The sequence below is a fragment of the Maniola jurtina genome, chromosome 21, assembly GCF_905333055.1.
Source record: "Maniola jurtina chromosome 21, ilManJurt1.1, whole genome shotgun sequence".
NCBI lineage: Eukaryota > Metazoa > Arthropoda > Insecta > Lepidoptera > Nymphalidae > Maniola > Maniola jurtina.
In genome coordinates, this window is record NC_060049.1 from 3,244,446 (window position 1) to 3,266,051 (window position 21,606).

The window sequence follows — 21,606 nt, forward strand, 5'->3', positions numbered from 1 at the left end:
GCACATTGCTATTTGTCGCCATACATACTATTGGTCCGAAAAATTGAGTATTATGAAAAACAACCCCAATTTTATATCAAGTTAAAAGTCAACCCTTGAAGCAAACTCACTTGGTGACAAGTGGTGATGTAGTCTAAGATCGAAGCCAGCTGACCCGGAAAGGAAATGATTTTTCATCGCAATCTCACTTGGTGGTAAGTGATGATGCAGACTAGGATGGAAGCGGGCCAACCTGAAAGGGGTATGGCAGCTTTCATGAAACCCATACTCCTTTGGTTTATACACGGCACCGTAACAGAACGCTTAATAGCTCGGCGGCATGGCTTGGCCGGTAGGGTGGTAACTAGCCACGGCAGAAGACCTCCCACAAGACCAGACCAGAAAAGAAATTCCAAACCCCTACCGGGAATCGAACCTGCACCACAGCGCTTACCACTGCGTCAGAGAAGTTGCCGCATTTCTACACCGGGAGCTTAGTCGCTTGGCGGTACGGTTTTGCCTGTAGTGTGATGACAAATAACCAGGTTCAACCGACACCTCCCCACCAGACCAGAGACAATTTGGTAACTATAAATTTCCATATTGCGCCACTCTTACTCCACACAGAGCGCCGAAAAAATCACGAATCCTGGATTACAACGAAACTGAAATCCCGTCTGGTCGGGAGGCGGTGCCATGCTGTCTCACATACACATAATACACACATACGGACCGACCGACAGACGGACACGCACACCTCCTTAAATTCTATTAATATCGCCCGGGAAATATTTTAATCCGCATAGCACATTCCGTTTGGATTTCAGGAAAAACCCATTTTAACTTTTCCGTGAAGGAATTTTGATTTTACCTCGTCCAAAATCATTTCAATTTTGGTGTTTTGGTGTCAACTACTATTAGGTAGTCACACTAATATTATAAAGGAGAAAGTTTGTATGTGTGTGTGTGTGTGTGTGTATGTTTGTTACTCCTTCACGCAAAAACTACTGGACGGATTGGGCTGAAATTTAGAATGGAGATAGATTATACCCTGGATTAGCACATAGGCTACTTTTTATCCCGGAAAATCAAAGAGTTCCCACGGGAATATAAAAAAAACCTACATCCACGCGAACGAAGTCGCGGGTATCAGCTAGTACTTCATAATCATCTGCTATCCTTTAGATGTGATAGATATATATAGATAGACTAATCAATTTGCCATAATAATGTACATAGAAGGCACATTAAAGGTCGTATAATATTATTAACCCCCGACCCAAAAAGAGGGGTGTTATAAGTTTGACGTGTGTATCTGTCTGTGGCATCGTAGCTCCTAAACTAATGAATCGATTTTAATTTAGTTTTTTTTTTGTTTGAAAGGTGGCTTGATCGAGAGTGTTCTTAGCTATAATCCAAGAAAATCGGTTCAGCCGTTTGAAAGTTATCAGCTCTTTTCCAGTTATTACTGTAACCTTCACTTGTCGGGGGTGTAATAAATTTTTAATTTACACTTGTGTATTCTATAAGCTTAGCAAATCTTTCTGGGTTAGGAATTGACCTATAACATACTTTCCGGTCCAAAAAAATCGGCCAAGTGAGAGTCAGACTTGCGCGCACCGAGGGTTCCGTAGCTACTCGGATATTTTGTCCCACAATTTGCACAAAAAATCAAAAACTGTAAATGCATACAAATAAATAAAACTCTGTTGTATATACAAGTAAAGCCCTTTCATATAATATCCCACTATTTCTATACTCTATTCTTTTTCAGATGCATATTATTATAGTGCGTTTCATCGAATAGTACCTATGGTGTTATGTTGGCTCCCCTGTCTGTCCAAGTCATTGGCACGATATTTGCATAAGAAGACGCAGATTTTGTTTATTTTCATTTGATTTTCCTGAATGAATGGAATGAAAATCAAATGAAAATAAACAAATCTGCGTCTTCTCATGCCAATATGGTGCCAACGACCACCCAACAGACAGGGGAGTCAACATAACGCCATAGGTGCTAACGGATGAAACGCACTATAGGTAGTCGTTTATATTCTCAACGTTGAACAATGCTCTCAGGGACAGGAATATCACATATTTTCCGGTCCAAAAAAGGAAGCGCGCTAGAGGTCAACGTGATTTCCTCTCGCATTCCAAATCGTTGACACAAGCTGTACAGACATATAATCAAATTAAACACTGCAATCATCGTCGCGACGAAGCCTGGTCACCGGATGACCCTATATTTGGACGCAAAAATTATAACTGAACAAAACGTATACGAACATACCTATCCAATGCATTATTTGTCAGTAGCTGATGCCAGCGATTTCGTTCCCGTTTTTAAAATTTCTCTCAGAACTCATTGATTTTTCGGGATAAAAAGTAGCCTATGTGTTAATCCAGGGTATAATCTATCTCCATGCCAAATTTCAGCCAAATCCGTCCAGCAGTTTTTGCGTGAAAGGGTAACAAACATCCATATATCCATCCATCCATACATACAAACTTTCGCGTTTCTAACATTAGTAGGATGACCGACTCATTTTCACAGAATTCTATCTACTTTTTATCCCAGAAAGTTAAAGAGTTAAACCTTTAGGTCATTGGTTAAACTTAAATCCATGGAGAAAAAAATCACAGGCATCTAAGTTTAATGTTTAAACTATTGTGGATGATTTCCATTTGAGGTATAGAATGTACCGGCCAAACTCACGTATTCAGGCATCTAATTTCTGAAATTATTACCTAGTTTACGTAGCGATGGTTTGTTCACAGGCCGCTAATGTGAAGCCATGACGTCACGCGTTATTCGATCATTGACAAACGACATTCCAAAGCCAAGTGTGAACAGAAAATTGTAGCGTTGTAACTCACGTCACGTTAGCACACCAAGGTCTCATATCTGCTTGGGGCTCAAGGATTCAATTCAAATAATCAATATACTAGATATTAGACAGCGTGTCCCTCGATAAAGTACAACCCCCATAACCTAGGGGTTATAGTTATCGGGGTTGAGATAGTTTAACCCACAGAAATCCAAATAATACTTTAAATCTATGGTTTAACCCTTCGTGAAACTAGACCGTAATATTCTCGACAAAAAAATTAGAAGAACAATAAGTATTCAATTTTTTATAGTCTATACTAATATTATAAAGAGGAAACCTTTGTATTTTTGTATGTTTTCATTGAATAGGCTCAAAAACTACTGGACTGATTTCAAAATTTCTTTTACCATTACTTAGACGGATTCTTCCGAATCCGTATAGGCTATATTTTATCCCGGAAAATAGATAGGATTTTTCGTGGTAGTGTCCACCCGTGCGAAGCCGGGGTGGGTCGCTATATATAAAAAGTATAGCGGTGCTAGCTCAGTGGTTAGTTAGGACATTGGGCTTCTTTTCGGGAGGTCAGGGGTTCGATCCCGGGCACACATAACTTTCGGAGTTATGTGCATTCTAAGCAAACATCACTTGCTTTAACGATCAAGGAAAACATCGCGAAGTAACCTGCATGTGAGTTCTCCATAATGTTCTCAAAGGTGTGTGAAGTCTGCCAATCCGCACTGGGCGAGCGTGGCAGACTATGGCCTATTCATATTCTCAAAGGAGACCTGTGCTCTGTAGTGGGCCGGCGATGGATTGATGATGATGATTATGAAGTAAAAGTATCAACTTGACTAATCTATGTTCAAAAATTGATGTTATTTGAGTCATTTTTAGGTATGTGTGACACAAATTAATTGAGTTAGTATTTCATTTGGCGTAGTTGGGTATCGGTAAAAGTGACGGACATACTGGTAGTGGATTACATAAACATTGCATTGATGGTCCGGCCTCACTCTCGGGGTTCGGCTAATGATTCGAGTTCGGGCATACGATAGTTCGGCATTCGGCAAGTCAACTGGCTACACTATTCGGAATTTTCGGAATACCTACGGCGAATCTTTGAGTTTGGAGAATTTTAGCAGATGCGACTGTTCTGTGACATCGAATAGTCTTCCTTGTAGTATATCACACTTAATCTTATAAAGGCGAAAGTTTGTGTGTATGAAGATGTGTATGTGTGTAAGTTACTCTTTCACGCAAAAACTGCTGAACGGATTTGGCTGAAATTCGGAATTGGCTATTTTTGATCCCGTAAAACCAAAGAGTTCCTACGGGATTTTGAAAATACCTAAATACACGCTAACGAACTCGCTGGCGTCAGTTAGTTGGATATCCCAGAAGAGCAGTTATAAAAAAACCGCGGGATTTAAAAAAATCTATATCCACGCTTATACATGTGTGCAACGATACGATTACCGCTGGCCACACGATTCTCGGTATCACGAATCATTCGCTGAATCCCGATAGTAGAGCCATACCATACCATAAATATAAGGTTTCCGTCTGAATCACGATGCATGCCAACCGACTTTGTCACGCCGCAGCCAGCACGATAGCATGTCCATCACAAATCCGACAAAATTGATAACCTCACTCGAAGCCTAGACATTAAATAACTTTCAAAATACTGAATGACATAAAAGAATAGAATAGAATATATTTTTATTCAAGTAAAGTTTTAAAGTGCTTTTGAATCGTCAAAATAATTTACCGCTGGTTCGGAATGCCGTTCCTACCGAGAAGAACCAGCAAGAAACTCGGCGGCTGCTCTTTTCAAGTGTTCTTAGTGTGTCTTAACTAAGAATAGGATTGAATTTCCGCCATAATGTGACGTTTTAACTTGAAATATATTTGGATTCAACATATTTTTAATTTTGTAATACTAGAATCTCTATATAATGTAGTACAAAATAAAGTCGCTCTATGTCTGTATGTACGCGGGAGACGTGCGGGTGTGCGTGGCGTCCCCCGTCTCATACTCCGATTGCCATCTCGACCTGTCGCGAAATATACATACGAGTAGTTATGATATACGAGTATTCTAACTTATAATACAAGTGAAACGATTCTAGTAATCCATCATACACCATTACTGACGCAAAGCATGGCGCCTTTCAAAACTCTAGCGCCTAACACAAATACTCTAATCTACACTATAAGAAGCGTGTGAGTAAAAGTTTGTATGTTTGAAGTACGAGTAAGTATAGAATCTATTAAACCAATTTTTTAAATTCGGGATGGTTATAGGCTATAGTTATTCTTCTTATACATGAAATAAGTTCATTTCTTTCAAAAAAAAAAAAGAACGAGGATAGTGACTGTTTTCATGATAACTCAAAATTTAAAAACCCCCGACACGAAAACCTCTATAAGAAAACTAGAAAAGATCTGACAACTTTCAAACGGCTGAACCGATTTTCTTCGATTATAGCTAAGAACACTCTCGATCAAGCCACCTTTCAAACAAAAAAAAAACTAAATTAAAATCGGTTCATTTGTTTAGGAGCTACGATGCCACAGACAGATACACAGATACGTCAAACTTATAACACCCCTCTTTTTGGGTCGGGGGTTAATAAATTGACGTTATAAAGCGGAAGTATCAAGAAAAGGGTTATTATAGCCTTATTTTTCTATGATTTCCACCATAGCCTAATATTTGGCATATCGTCGATTCAGGATCAAACCGAGAGTTCCCTTACTCTATTTCACTCTGACAGTACCCACTACAGTCTATAACTCGATAAAAGATGGCGGCTTTAAAACAGCTGTTCTGTTTGGCGGCCATTTTAAATGCCGTCACTTCCGTTCCGTAAAAGATCCTTACTAGTTACTGTCAAGTCGTGCCTAAAGTTTACCTCCAAAATATGAAAGCTCAGCGAAATCGCGGGAAGTTACTAGTATGTAGTTATATTGGTGTTTATCCACTGAAGCCTCCACAAATGATACTTTCTCAGCGATAGAAAGTTTAACATTGGGTTTGGCATAACTCCATTCATGTGGCAATGTTATAAGAGCAGTCAACAATCATAATGTTGGTGACCTCCTTGGCACAGTGGTGACTACTGTGGTCTTAGACGTGGAAGTGCCTAGGTTCGATTCCAAGCGAGGACTATTTGGGAATAAATAAATTCCTCCTCCACTCCAGAACACGTCTGTCCCAGCAGCCATCGGTTCTGCGACAGACCTGGTCTGACCACTGCCACTTCAGCTTGCTAATTTGTGATTGAATAAATATAAAAGAAGGCAGGGTCACCCGATGTTAAGTGATTACCGCCACCCATGACTATTGGAGAACCAGAGGAACCACCCATGCTTTGCCGGCCTTTTAGGAATTTTTTGGAGCAACTCTTCAATAACTCGATGTAATCTAGTGGGAACACCACCAAAGGGAGTTGCCCATTCACGCAGAAATGTTTATTAAAGCAGCGTTGTGAACCGGAAGGTGTAGTTAAACATGGTCCAAAGACTTGATAACAGTTCATCGAATGAATGGGTCGAAACTTGAATGTTTGTTGAGGCACGCAATTCCTTGCCTCCATTGTTTTATGACCGTACCGTAGAACAGCGCGAAACCGTGAACACTGGCACCCTGATGTGATCGATGTCCATTTTTTAATAATAAAATAGCAAACAAACGAGCTGGCGGGTCACCTGATGTTAAGTGATTACCGCCGCCCGTGAACATTTGCAGCACCAGAGGTACCATCGATGGGTTGCCGGCCTTTCAGGAATTGTTGGTCCGCCCTTTCATCTACTCGTACAAAGCGTTTCTGCTCAATGTTTCTGATACGAACCGCTAAGGCGTGGAATGCTCTTCCGGCATCCGTGTTCCCTGCCAAGTACAACTTTAAACCTTCAAGGAAAGAGTGAACTAGGCATCTTCTAGGCAAGCGCGCTCCGATCTAGACCTTCTCTGTTTCTCAGCCATGATTGTCGTCAAGCACAAACCTAACAAACAATAAAAAACATAACTTTTCATCCAAAAGCTTAACAATTCGGCTTGTATAATCATATCATGTCACCGTTCCGGATTGAATTACGCTCCTAAAGTATTTTTACCTCATGTGAATCAATGCGAGACATAATATCAGTGTCACTAACAATATATAAACCATGTTTTATTAACATACTCGTGTTATATTATCTGCCTCATTGTTCTGGTGGCTAGTCTATTCGGCTACGGATTATGACTTATGAGGTCCCTGGTCCGTGTACTGGGTTAGGCCAGTAAAAAAATATATTTGTTATAGCCAAAGCTAACAAAGTACTCCGCCTTGACAGAGATAAACCTAGGAAGGTGGTGGGACTCATAACAGGGCATAGCCCACTAAACAAACACCTTTTCGTTATAGGTGTTACCGACAGTCCTCTGAGCAGGGTCTCCATGGTCGATGAAACACCGACGCACGTGCTCCTGGAGTGCACGAGCGTGGCAGAACAACGAGAACGCCATCTGGATCCTCAACCTCACTATATGAAGCCCTCGGCAACTCGGGCGGTCTACTCGGCTCTGGAGCGAGCTTGGATGGCTGGAGTGAAGACTTCGGTGGGGAGGGGCAACGCACGTACAACAGACGGAAACGTTTAAGTGCGGAAACCAGCCCAGAGAGAAGAAAGAAAGAAAGAAGCCAAAAGCTTAAATAGGTCAACGGCTAAGCATGCTGAATTCCGAAAGGTTGGCGGTTCAAATCCCACCCGTTGCACTATTGTCGTTCCTACTCCTTTTTTTTTTTGTTCTCGTGAGGAAAATCCATCATGGATACCACTGACTACGGGGGAGCACAGTGGTTATGTCGGCCTACCGACTAAAAACCTCACGAAGATCCATCCCACCGCTGATGACAGAGCACAAGGGACCGTAAACACCTCGTTACTCCGCCAGCGGATGTCTGCTTCAGCAGACCCACCACTGGGACACTACGTGCACCCGAACACCGTTAGAGGCATGCCGGAACCACAGCACGCCAACCAACCTGGGGACCACACTGTGAGCGACAGGCCACCCCGTGTCCATCACCCACAGGTCCTCCTGAGGGCTAGGGTTCGCGGGAAGGGTAATTCCCTTTCCACGTTCCCTATCCTCAACATCTCCCTCGCCCGTCACCAAACTGGACAGGCGAGAGACAGGAGGTCCTACTCCTAGCACAAGCTTTACGCTAGTAATTGGAGTCAGGTACTACCAATTTTTTTCTTGCAAATAGATCTTAAACAGTATTACATAACACACAACAGACTTATGTAACAGAAAACAATTTATGATCAATATTAACATCCGCTAATTAACATTTAAATACAGTTATTCCAAGAATTTTACGTTCAAAAACAGCTGCTGTTTTTATTAAAATAGTAGGTAGGTACTTTGCTATCATCTTATCATACAGGTGGCATACCAGAACGATTACAGTTCGCGTACTTACCTACACAGTTTAACTAACTATACATTCTCAAATACCAAGTGCCATTATGGAATGGTATACATTAGATTTTAGAATGTTACCCAGTTATGGTCGCATATTTTCGCCCACGTTCGAACTTCAATGATTTATTCAAAATCAAGGATTAGAATTAAATTGACCTATAGCGCGGCTTGCTTCGCTTATGTACATACCTTTGGAATTATAAAGTAAATAGTAAGAACGTTGTCTGAAACGATAGAATGAAATATTTGGTTTGCGTTTATCAGTTAATTTCCAAGATTCAAGGCTTTTTTTTTAATCTCTTCATCATCACAACCCATATGAATTGCCAGTCCTCTGCATAGACCTTCAAAGAGATGATGATCTTCTCTAAGAATGAGAACGGATGAAACTTTAGGCATAATCCATAAAGTGCGCATGGGCAGACTGCACGCACATTACGGAAAACTATTAGTTCTGCAGGTTTCCTAACAATATTTTCCTTATTAAAGCAAGTGGTATAACGCACATAATATATACCGAAAAGTAAAAGGCAGGACTTCGTCTGTGATGGTGTTAGCTGGCGGGCGTGCTCTGCCTTTTTGGAGTGTTTTTTTTTTGTTAAAACTGACTGGAAAGCGCTCTAAAGGGGTGCCGTGCGTATGTCAGCGAGTGCCGGCACAGACGGGGTCCATACTTGTATATTTTAACTAACTTGTTACAAATAACTACAAACTTGACATTGGCTAATCTTTGTAAAGCCAGAAGAGAGAGAGTAAAGGCAGACCGCTCTAGCTCTTATGGTCTCTTCCAAGTTACAATTCACGCAAGCACTGAACATTATCCTAATTAAGTGCCCAGTTAATTTCTTTCCTATCAAAAAGTAACGTTTTCGACACGAATGCAAAAATTAGTTTAATTTTACTAAACCTCCTTAAACGACTTCACAGTAAATTAAGCTTAATATCCATTCATATAAAGGTCATAATTGAATTGAATAGGAAACGTCCAAAATAGAGGAAAAAACAAGTATGGGCAGCATTCTTCAGTTGACCAAGTTTGGCCGGCCTCTACAAATAAGCTTATGCAAATTAGGTAAATAAGTTTTATGGCCTCATCTATCGCGTCTTAAATTCATCTGTCTCCTTGTACAGGTGAAACTACTGGCGCAGAAATATGCGAAAACTCCGACTCGTCACCCACACGTCTTCTAACCAAATAAGTATAAATAATATCGCGAAGTTACCTATATATTATCTTTATTAACCCCCGACCCAAAAAGTGGGGTGTTATAAGTTTGACGTGTGTATCCGTGTATCTGTCTGTGTAACACCCCCGATAAGTAAAGGTTACAGTAACTAGAAAAGAGCTGATAACTTTCAAACGCCTGAACCGCTTTTATTGGATTATAGCTAACTCTCAATCAAGCCACCTTTCAAAAAAAAAAAAAACTAAAATCGGTTCATTAGTTTAGGAGCTACGATGCCACAGACAAATACACAGATATACACGTCAAACTTATAACACTCCTCTTTTTGGGTCGGTGGTTAAAAAAGCGATGGGTGTAAAGGCCATGTGACGGCAAATAGATAAGAGAGGAATGCTTTTGATTAAAAACAGAGTTATACATAGCATTTAATTGTATAATAATTGCATTGTAATGCAGATAAATTATTATTATATTTATTTAAATGTACCTACGTAACTTTGCAAGCAAATATAATTGAAGGTCTTGTCTTTATACTTAGTGAGTTCCACTCTAGTGGTTAATTCCTTATAATGCTGATAACTAAATCATATAGAAACTGAACCCTTTTTTTTCTAAAAATTATAAGTTGCCTATTCACTCTTGACTTGAAGGTACCCATATTATAGGTGGAAGGGAAAACTGACGCCGGAAGGGCGTTCCATATCCTAGCGGTTCGGATTAGAAAAGAGGAAGCAAATTCTTTCTTTTGGTTATTTGGCTTACGAGCATACAAACTGGTTTACTTTGTTATAAGTCGAAGTTGTGATAAGTCGAATTTATTAATAGTATCTTTATTATTTACACTACAGAATTCATATTTTTATTGTGCTCATTTTTTTCATCGATATCGAGGTCGAATATTATTCTAGGTCGGTATTTAGATTAGAATCTAGATAATTAGCAGAACTGCTACTTGTTTCCTGCTTGCTTCCTTTTATTTTGTGTTAACTTGTACAGTCCATAGCATTTTTGAATTATTCTGTGACCAATACTTAATATGGATCCCTTGAATTTTTTTTATAAAGAATATGAGCCATGCTAATCATAACTAATACTCCCCAATCCTCTCCAATTAAGCGTAAAGCTTGTGCCAGGAGTGGGTACGACAATAGTGCAACGGGTGGGGTTTGAACCGCCGACCTTTTGGAATATACTCCGCTCCTCAACCGTTGAGCTATTGAGGCTCTATAAAATTCCAGTTTTACGCCAAGGTTTTGTTTAACATTTTTTACTTATAAGCATTCATATTTAAAAGAATTAAAATAATTCGGCAGACATAGTAGCGAATGATGCGCATCGGAGCAAAAAATTCACCAAGGACATCTTTATCTCCGAGGTATGCGTAGTGTAAACAATACTGTACGCGCTGTATCGCACTCGATCGCCGCGCCCTGTCGACCGATAATTACCTACCCACACCGCTCGTGGTTTCCACTTAACTATTCCAATAGATGAGGAGTTAATGGCAGAAGTTTTATGGTTAATCAAAGCTCAAGTGCTCCTGAAGCTTTGAGTCTGAAGCTGAGATCAATAGCATACCACTGGCATAAATCTGTCTCGTTTTAACTGAAACTTAAGTCTAAGCAAAGTCAAAAGTCAAAGTGCTCTCTATAGATTTCAACCTGAGAATGTCCAGAAGTCTCATAGAGAAAAACTGAACGACATCGTTCGTGTTTTCTCCAAACAACGCGTATTTGGCGAAGTAAATTGTGATGGTCTGGCACAACAAGCCACTAACCAAACAAACAACAACAAATCACACTAAAATCATTTCTGATACATTATACCAGATGGACATAGGCTATATATTTCAAGTCAAACCTCTCAGTCTACTCTAAATCAGTAACAGACATGAACAAATTTTTACTTTTAAAAATTTCAAACTTCTTACATAAAATCAGCGACACTTGAGTAATTCACTACCTTGTTTCTAAGATTCAAAACTCTGTCATGATTGGTCTCAAATCTCAATCTCAACGACGACTAAAATTGCCACTAACTCCTCAGCCACGAAACTGACTTATTCTATGAGTAATTTCTGTCCGACCAACGGAATCGGTATGTTAATTACTTAAACACAGGCCCTGATGAAACAATCATGAAGTGAGAATGTTAAATTACAAAGCGATCGGGCTCCCATTCGATTAGAGTCAAGAAACGCAGTAAAATGCCCAGCCCCTTCTGCGATACGGTTGAAGGAGCATAATGCGTGGGAAGTACCCACAAGATGCTTTACACATACTTGGATTACACAATCTTGGAAGACAGCGTTATACGACCAATATTACTAATAAAATGTGATTCAGGGGCCAGTTGCAAAATCCCTGACGCTGTGAACACCGTGGTGTTACAAATGGGAGGTTTCGAGTTCCCAATTTCATCAACATCGTGTATCTTCTTCGAAACGAAGTTTTGCGGTCATCAAAAGCTTCTCTATCTAAACTAAAGTCTAAAACCGCTTCTTTTAGTTTCGGGTAACTAAGCCCTGTCCATCCCTTTATATCGTTTAACCAATTACGTCTTTGACCCTGTTTTGCCTGTACTTCCTTCTAACCCTAATGTTGAGAATAATTGGGCTCATCTCTGTGACTAAAGAAAGTGTCTGGTAATGTAAAAGGCTTCGGCAATAGCTAGTTACCAATTAGTCGATCGATTTAGAGTTTCGGTACAATGCCACGCAAAATTCGTGAATAGATATTATGGGTCTTATAGAAGCTACCATACTACTTTCAGTTTAACCCTTACTTCGTAGTCAAGAGCTAAGTTAGCATCGAATAAAACATTCGCAAAGTTATAGTGCATACATAACAAGTATTACATTGGAGCGAAGCCCAATAGGATTCGCAATAAATATTAAATAAGCAAATCTTAATGCCCATGAGGCATGCAAATATGTATTGACGCATTCCAATGTCGTCAGGTATCACTGCGATTCCCACATATTATAACGTGTACCTAAGGGGATACGCATAGGTATTCCAAGCAAATTTCACTCGTACCATAGAATTATGCATTACCGCAATGGCATAGCTGAACAAAGTATTGAGTGAAAATGCATTGAAGTGATATAATTAAAGTAATATACGGCAAACAGCACGTATGAATTCCCAGTAGATGTTTGAGTTGTATCATTGTTACCAGTTTCCTAGCTAAACAAGACAATGGACAGTTTTTCCTCAATTTTTAATGCGTATCTGTGGAACGCAAGTTTTTGTTCAACCTTTATGTTCAAAATCATTTGTAGTATTAGCGAAAACCACAATATCTCTGTTCAACATCTCATTATAGACGCATTAACAATTACTATACACGTCTTACGATAATTTTATGGCAGTTTTTTAAACCGCAGGCAGGCTTAATCTTTTTACTCCATTTATCCATCTGCGCCTATTGAAGGATATTAATCGTTTCGGGAGCCAAACATTATCCTCCATTTGAAATATTTTGTCCGTGGATTTTTTCCTCCTACGAATTTTCTGGTTTCGGATGCCTGATTATCCCTGAGAAAATTAACATCTGTGCCTAACATAGCTTGCTTCGAAAGAGGTCAAGTATCAATAATTTTAGTTAGGTACATAGTTTTAAATCTCTGATTCAAAACATAAGCTTTTCTTTAGCATCCACTTGCAGTAGGTATCTAATTACTTTCTTAATCAGCATTTTACTGTTGAGCTTCTCTTCAAAGCTTAATATCATTAAATGCGCTGGAGACATACCGGAGTTATTTTTAGCGTTAATAAATTGGCTTAGTCTCTTGGTTTATTGTGTGCGTTTCGCAGTACATGTTAGTTACAAAACGACATCAGCTGAACCTCATTTAAAGGTTAATTTTTCAGTATGCTGATTATAAAGCAACTCCAAATGGTAGATCTTTTTAGTAAGTCTTTGAAATCGTTTTGGAAGGACCCAAGGCAAATTATCCTTTTTAATTAGGTTCTTTTTTGTTTTTGATTGTTATCCAAAGTGTGAATTTAGGGCCTTGTATTGTAGCAAGATTGGAATGCCGTTTGCCAAAAAGGTTCAATAAAAAACAACTTTATGTTTCCTGTGTCAGCGGCCAATTTTATTGTGGCGTCAATGCACTGGAACCAGATCTTCTGAATATGTCTTCTTGGGATTAATCAATTTAATCTACAGTCGTAAAATCATGCATGTCAGTCATGCTGTTTTATGCTTATGGGTATTACTATTGGGTACACCAATATGGTAGGAATATAAAATTATACACGTTCCTAATCGCATTTGGTGGTTATAAAATCATAACGATCTCTTAAACTCTTCTTAAGTTAACTGAACTTTTTTACGGTTTTGGGTCATATGTTCAGTATTCTGATGAACAGAATCATATCATGTTCTGTAAGTTGGGTAGGTAAGTATCGTTTCCTATTAGACTTGTTAATGACACATTTTATAGGTTCATTGAATACGAATGTTATTATTGGAATGCAAGTACCGTAATTTCAGTTTTTCGTTCACCATTCAACAAACATGATGCATATGTCAACTGGGCCATTAATTGTTGTATTCTTTTTAACTTAACTACGAATTCATCAATGCATTTTAACAGTGACATGTACGCATTTTGTAGTGCAGGTGGATTTTAAGGTCAACTTTTTAAAACAATGATGCAGGTGCCGCTTTAACTATGGTAAGTAGATACGGCTAGACACGATCGGTATTTAATAGGGATGTGTTGTGGAGCACCTGCACTTGGATGAGGTGGTGCGATGGTAGAGCGGCGCGGGGCGCGGGGAGGGGCCGTGCGCCGCTTTAGAAAGGCGCGACCATCGCCGCAGGCCCGGGCCGCATTCTACTGCCTGTCATTCACACCGCACAACTTGCCTATGCATTGCATTCCGTCTCCCACCGCGCTCTCCACGCATCGCGCTGTACACACGCGCACCTTACGAAACAGCCGAGCGGCGGCCGTCCACCAACAGTACATTCATGTCCGATACGAACGCTCCATCGAATTATTTCTGCGCCAGTTCAGCGCCTAACATCGCTGTGAACCAGTTCCGTGGCCTCATTAGCCGCGTTCCATCGCCGCTCACTATATAATCATACCCCTTACCTAAACGAGACACCGAACGCAACTCGAATTCCAAAGGATAACAAAATGATAACCATAATTTGTGTTTAGGTCATTTGTTGTTAGTCAATTGTGGAATGTCGTGTGAAATCGAGTCGGTTGCGCATTCCTCCCGACAGATAGCGACTGCTTCGCAGCTAGAACAGTTTGTTTTTCACGATTTATTCTATTTTAGAGTTATGTTTACTTTTTGCTACACGGCCATAATGACGAGTACAACGTGCACTTCCGAACACACAGTCCACAGTCCGTAAACTCGATCAGGAAGCACTGCAATTGCATCGGAATGTGAGGTTTTGACATGGGGCTCTTACGGGTTAACACTTCTCTTCGGAAACTTACCTGTCTCGCGGGTCGATCCACGTCGTTTTTCTACTGTTATGGTCGATGAAATACAGTTTTCCATCAAAGTCCCTCGCGTAATCCCATCCGTCGGGCAAGGGTATCTCACCGTTTCGTCTCCTTGGCATATTTCACTGATTAAATCCATTCAAACGAATAACGAAGCACACTCGCGAACTAGCTACACGGCCATGTTGAATACCTCATTACGAGGGTGACGTCACGCGGGATCGGCCAATGGCGGCGAAGGGCTCCCACGATGGAATGCGGCGCGTACGCGAGCGCGAACACAGCTCCGCGCGTCACTCGGCCGACACACACGTAGCACGCGACCGCTCCGCGCGCTCTCGCGTCGCAGACTGAGGCGCGGGCCCGCCACGTTATCAGTATCACCGCTCATGATAATATCCTCGAGCACCTACCACCTACTGTCCAAATGCATTCCTCCTGACCACAATGTTTACATTACATACGATGCCCTGGCTCACACTCCACTGACTGAGCTTTGTATGCCGCGATGCTGCGGAGTATACATGCATGTAGGCAAAAGCTATGTAGGCACATATCCATTCAATCTATTTACGATTCCTCTGTATGTGCGCACTATAGCTGTATGTGTATGGCGCGCATTCCACAGCGTATGTAGACATACATACACTACACTACAGCTACGTATCTGGCTATATTAGATCGAGATACTTTAGATCCGTCGTCGGGTTTGTGGAGTCAATTTGCATTTGCATACATTCAGTCTGTTGCTGTTAGGCTTGGATTAGGTCACATAGCGATATCCAATAATGGATTTTCATTTAAAGCCCTTCATTCAAAGTCGACTACGAATTTTAAATCCAGTTTTAGAAACCCCACATACCGTGATACGCATAGGTCAAGCGAGACTAGCGATACCTGTAATAAGCGAGAGAATTGACGATGCAACAGAAATAGATGTATAAACACAGAATTTCTCCATAGCCAACTGAACTGCTTCTGGTCTTGTTCATAGAAAATTGCCAATATCCTGCCTTAGAACATTTTTAGCCCCCATTTTTGTTGGTGCTAAAATAGACCGCATAGATACTCGTAAATTGCTCCATTTATCATTGACATGTTCTAGTTAGAGTAAGGCAAAGCGGATGTCTAAAGTAAATCAGGACTCACATTGACCTCTGAGCAGGACACCACTCTTTTCGTAAAGCATTGTTTTTCCTGATGAAATGCTTAATATAAGGGAAGTAAGAGACGGAGAGAACAGGTTTTAGTCCGTAGATCACTAAATACCATCTACTGAAGTCGGGTATGCCAGTAAATGTCGGTTTTTATTAGGTTTCCGTACCTCAAAAGAAAAAACAACCCTTATAGGATCACTTTGTTGTCTGTCTGTCTGTCTGTCTATCTGTCTGTCTGTCAAGAAACCTAACTTAGGAGGTAAGTTATTTTACCACTTATCTTTCCTTCCACGTCCGATATTGCTCTCCCTCTAGCGACTACTTCATTCAAACTCTACCAAACTATAAACTGGTAGAGTGGTATACTTGTATCTACAGTTTTTCCACCCGTGTTCTTACTACTAGGCTAAACCTAACTAGCTATAATACCTAGTCAAAGGTGCGTTGAGCTGTAGACCAAGATATACTGGTCGCTTAGTTTTACGCTGACAAGCTAACTACATAAAGCCCTCATTCCAAAGTCCATTACAATGTAAATATAAGTGCTTAAATGATGATGATTGAGTTTTTCATTCCTTCGTGGAACATAGGATTACAACAGTAATTTTCCATGCCCTCTTTGGTCTTAAAATGTTTCTGAGTCCCATTTCTTTAAAATTGACCTCAACTGACCACATCCTTATGTTAATCAACCAGCAGGTCGATTTCGGAAAAGCTGCACTGCAATCATTATTACAATCGCAATTGTTATGATTGGCTGAATTTACGGAAATGTTGTTGCAACAATGAATTGTAGCCAATAGTGAGTGAGTATCAGCCTATCAGAGGTGATATACATACACGGCTTCGACTGGACACTGGAGTCTGAAGGTACTGTGTGAAAAGTGTGTTCGATTAGCAATCCAGCACTGGATTGAATCGCTGAACAGAAATCCTTTGGAATATGTAAGCCAGCTATTAAATATAGATTGTCCTAAATCGACCAGTGTTCAAAATATAAACAATCTCACCCACCACAAAAACAGTATTGAAAAATTCCGAATACCAATAAACCATTATTTTCCTCGTATTCCCGGTACACAACCAGGATTCGATCATTGCTATTATTTAACCATTTAACCAAAAAACCCACAAACATCTGTACATTAGATCACCACAGTTCGAAATTCTGGAAAAAACATAAACACACGCATTCACTAAGAACATTGCTTAAACAAGGTAAGTTTATTATTCTATCTAACTGAAATACCGACTATCACTCGATATAAGACTGCCCGCAAGTTGTACCCAAATTATAAACCAATTATTGCTGTAACAAAATAAAAATAGCACCATAATCGACTGCAACCAGCGTTATTTGGGTAATCCGATCCAAGTACCTATTAAAAATGTAAATAGGCTTATCGTACGGTCTGGAGTGGAGACCGCGTACCGGTGTGGGACGACCTCCAGCCCGCTGGACCGATGACCTGAAGAAGGTGGCGGGGAGCGGGTGGATGAGGAAGGCGGAGGACTGTTTTTGGTGGCGCACTCTGGGAAAGGCCTATGTCCAGATGGAAAGCGAGGGACAAGACGAGGAAGAACGCGAAGATACAGAAAGTGAGGAGGAAGGAGAAAGAAGCCCCGATCCAAAGCGGAATTGCGACCGGCCGCCTTGTGAGAATCTCGTCTGCCCCAGAAAGGAAAGAAAGACATTAGGGACAAGTAGATAGAAATATTTGTAGGGAGTCAATATGTGTTGGGAACACACAAGTACTGAATGGGTCCCGCTATTCAGCCGATATAACCCCAGTTTATTGGAGTCATGAAGGCGGTGATTACCCCAGACTAACACTTAGGGCATTAATTGCAGGACACAGTGATCAGGACTCATGTCTTCACTCATTGCGGTAGACTACCAATTATGGTCGCTCTGTTTTTAGGGTTCCGTAGTTTTAAATTGGAAAAACCGGCCAACCGCGAGTCAGACTCGCGCACCGAGGGTTCCGCACTCAGGTATTTTTTTCGACATTTTGCACAATAAATATTATGCATGAAAATAAAGAATGTAGGTACAGGTACCTAATGCCCTTTCATATGATACCCCCCTTGGTACAGTCATCTTACTTTGAAAATTGAAAATAATAAAACTATTATTTGTTAATGAACACATTTTAATATTTTTTTGTGATATAACCACAAATTCACGGTTTTCCAATTTTTCCTTTACTTGTGCTATGTAAGATCTACCTACGTGCCGAATTTCATGATTCTAGGTCAACGGGAAGTACCTATAACCTACTCTATAGGTTTTCTTGACAGACACGACAGACGGACAGACGGACAGACAGACAGACAATGAAGTGATCCTATAAGGGTTCCTTTTTTCCTAAACACTAGTTAGAAAACGAAATTAGATGTTGGCTTTCCCCATAGGTACAGGTAGGTATATCTATCAGCATATGACATAATCTTGTTTGCATTGCTTATTGAAGTCTTATACGTAAAGATCGTCAGTGTAAACTTTAAAATGTACTTAAATTCTAAGCCGACTTAGCTATATCTTATTAGTGCAATATGTGCACTCACTGAGCAATTTTGGGTTCAACCACTCAAAGAAGGCTATTTTTTTATTATTCAGATACAAGTTAGCCCTTGACTGCAATCTCACCTGGTGATAGGTGATGATTCAGTCTAAGATGGAAGAGGGATAACCTGGATGGGATATGGCAGTTTTTATTAAACCATGTTTCACAAAAATATGTTTAAAAAAAAACACGTTTTCATTTCATTTTTATTTATTAACCAGCTGTGCCCGCGACTTCGTTGGCGTGGAATAGTGACTTTTCGGGCAGCATAATATACTCTGTACGTTAAAAATGTTCGCCGTGATTCTTTAAATTGACATAACTTTTTTATTTATGAACCGATTGACATGAAATAAACATTAAATGTTAAGTGAAGCTTACTACAATATATTAGTGAAAACCGTATCTAAATCGAATAAGCTGTTTCTGATATTAGCGTGCACAAACACACAGACAAACAGACAAACAGACAAAAAAAATTAATTACAATTTCGGGTTCGGCATCGATATAATAACAACCCCTGCTACTTTTTTTTTATATATTTCCATTGTACAGACACCACTTTTCTACAATTTTATTATATGTATAGATTTAATTAAAGAAGTTAAAGACTTATTAAAACGTGAACATTTTACACCAAACTTTGTAGACCAAAGCACTGTTAAAAACACTTGCTAACCAACTTCAAAAAAGGAGGAGGTTCTCAATCTTCTTTCAGAAAGAGTTTGCGATGCGCGCGAAATTTTTTCATTAATTTTACTGATAGGGGCCTCCAATCACACATTGGCTCTTAGGTAGTGGTACCTACTACCCATTTACTGAAACTGTTTCGGCCTGATTTGGGATTTGGCTTTGTCGCCTGTCGCTGTTTCGTAAAATCGACGATAAAAGCTGAAAAACAGTGATATTGTGGTCAGGTACTTATCTACAGTAAATTGCAGAACATTATCTCAATGAAAACAAACACTAAAAGGCTCCTAATGAATGGAATATACATGTACCTACCTACCTAGCATTAGGTAGGTAGGTAATTAGTAACTACTTATTAAACATTCACTCTATACTACTTACCTAGTTAAGTTGATAAGAAAACAGAAGAGCAAGTTTTTTAATCATCAAATTCACCACGTTAAGTATTTAACTTAGGTGCAATTACATAATTAATAATAACATAATTCAAAATTTAAAAAACCCCCGACACAAAAACTTCTATAAGAAAACTAGAAAAGAGCTGATAACTTTCAAACGGCTGAACCAATTTTCTTCGATTAAAATAGGTAGCTAAGAAATTCTCTCGATGAAGCCACCTTTCAAACAAAAAAACTAAATTAAAATCGGTTCATTTGTTTCAGAGCTACGATGCCACAGACAGATACACAGATACACACGTCAAATTTATAACACCCCTCTTTTTGGGTCTGGGGTTTAAAAAAAACACACGAAAAAAGTTCAGATGGCAGTCAACGTTCTCAAAATCGCAGAAAAATAACTGAAATGACGTCATCAGTGTTGCCAGTGGCAGATAGTCAATTGTAACACGAGACATCTCAAAATGTAACATTTTCACGAGAAAAGTAACATTTCCTTATTTTTCGTGGAAAATAAAAGTAATAAGGTGCACAGGTTAATATGGCACTTTATTATACAAAAATTTAAACAGTTTTCTTGTCCCATTAGTTAAGCTTAAAAAGAATCGTAATAATAATTGTTGATTGAATAAATTGACTGCTGATCCTGAAAAAGAAAAACAAATCAATATGTAAAATAATAATATAACAACGGATTTAGAAATGTCTTTGAATAGCTATAACTTATTTTGTTAATCAATTTATAATACAAGTGTAAATTAAAAATTTATATCACCCCAACAAGTGAAGGTTACATTAACTAGAAAAGAGCTGATAACTTTCAAACGGCTGAACCGATTTTCTTTGATTATAGCTAAGAACACTCTCCATCAAGCCACCTTTCAAACAAAAAAACTAAATTAAAATCGGTTCATTAGTTTGAGAGCTACGATGCCATACACAGATACACACGTAAACTTATAACACCCCTCTTTTTGGATCGGGGGTTAAAAAGATTAAAATCGTCTTATATCGGGCGATCTGGCAACACAGGACTGTTTGAGTTTGAGAGGCTACGCACTAGGTGGACTTTGTCTGTGTAGCGTTTGATGGCGCGCGTGTGGTGCCTTTTTGGAGCATTTTTTTTTTGTTAAAAGTGGCTGGTTTTTGTGTTTCACTGGCGTTTTTGGTGCTAGAACCATGCTGGAACTAACTGGGAAGCGCTCTAAAGGGGCGCCGTGCGTATGTCGGCGAGCGCCGGCACAGACGAAGTCCTTACTTATATAGTTTCCCTAACTTGAAAATATCTACAAACTTGACATTGGCTAATCTTTGTAAAGCCAGACGAGAGAATAAAAAAAAAAACGCACTAGGTAGGTACGCAGTGAACAAAATTACGCGGAAATTTCAAATTCGTTTTGTTAACTGAACAATACTAGGTAGGTACCTAACTAATTACCTTGGTCTCAGCAAAGAGATCGATAGATTCGATAGCAAAACTCAAATTTTAGGTTACGCCGGCCGGTATCTACTCAGCTCGCTCTCATTCCTGTAAAGAAAACCGAAGTTACCTACAACAATAACTAAGTAGTAAATAGCTAAATGAACTTCTGGAAACTAATGTGACTTAATAATAAGATGACATTCAATACAAAAACAAACTGCTTTCAGTTGCAAATACTATGACTTTGTTTTTGCATTACTGATTCCCTAATTAGTTAACTACTTACTTATTTACTTAAAACTACATTGTATACAACATTTACTTACCAAGCAAGTAGTGTTAGCAACACATATACACAGTCGATAAGGATAACGAACAAACCAATCACTTTCGAATTTTGACGAAATAA

At 39.6% G+C, this 21,606-nt stretch overlaps 1 protein-coding gene across 2 annotated transcripts in view; it reads right to left on the reverse strand.

The window, feature by feature from the left end:
- Window positions 1-15,440, reverse strand: part of LOC123876179 (protein kibra) — a 103,382-nt gene extending 87,942 nt beyond the window's left edge. For both annotated transcript variants that reach the window (XM_045922346.1, XM_045922345.1), the window contains exon 1: window positions 14,953-15,440. In XM_045922346.1, the coding sequence (XP_045778302.1) occupies window positions 14,953-15,080 (128 nt within the window). In that variant the 5' untranslated portion in view covers window positions 15,081-15,440. The remainder of the gene's footprint in view (window positions 1-14,952) is intronic.
- Window positions 15,441-21,606: the final 6,166 nt, after the last annotated feature.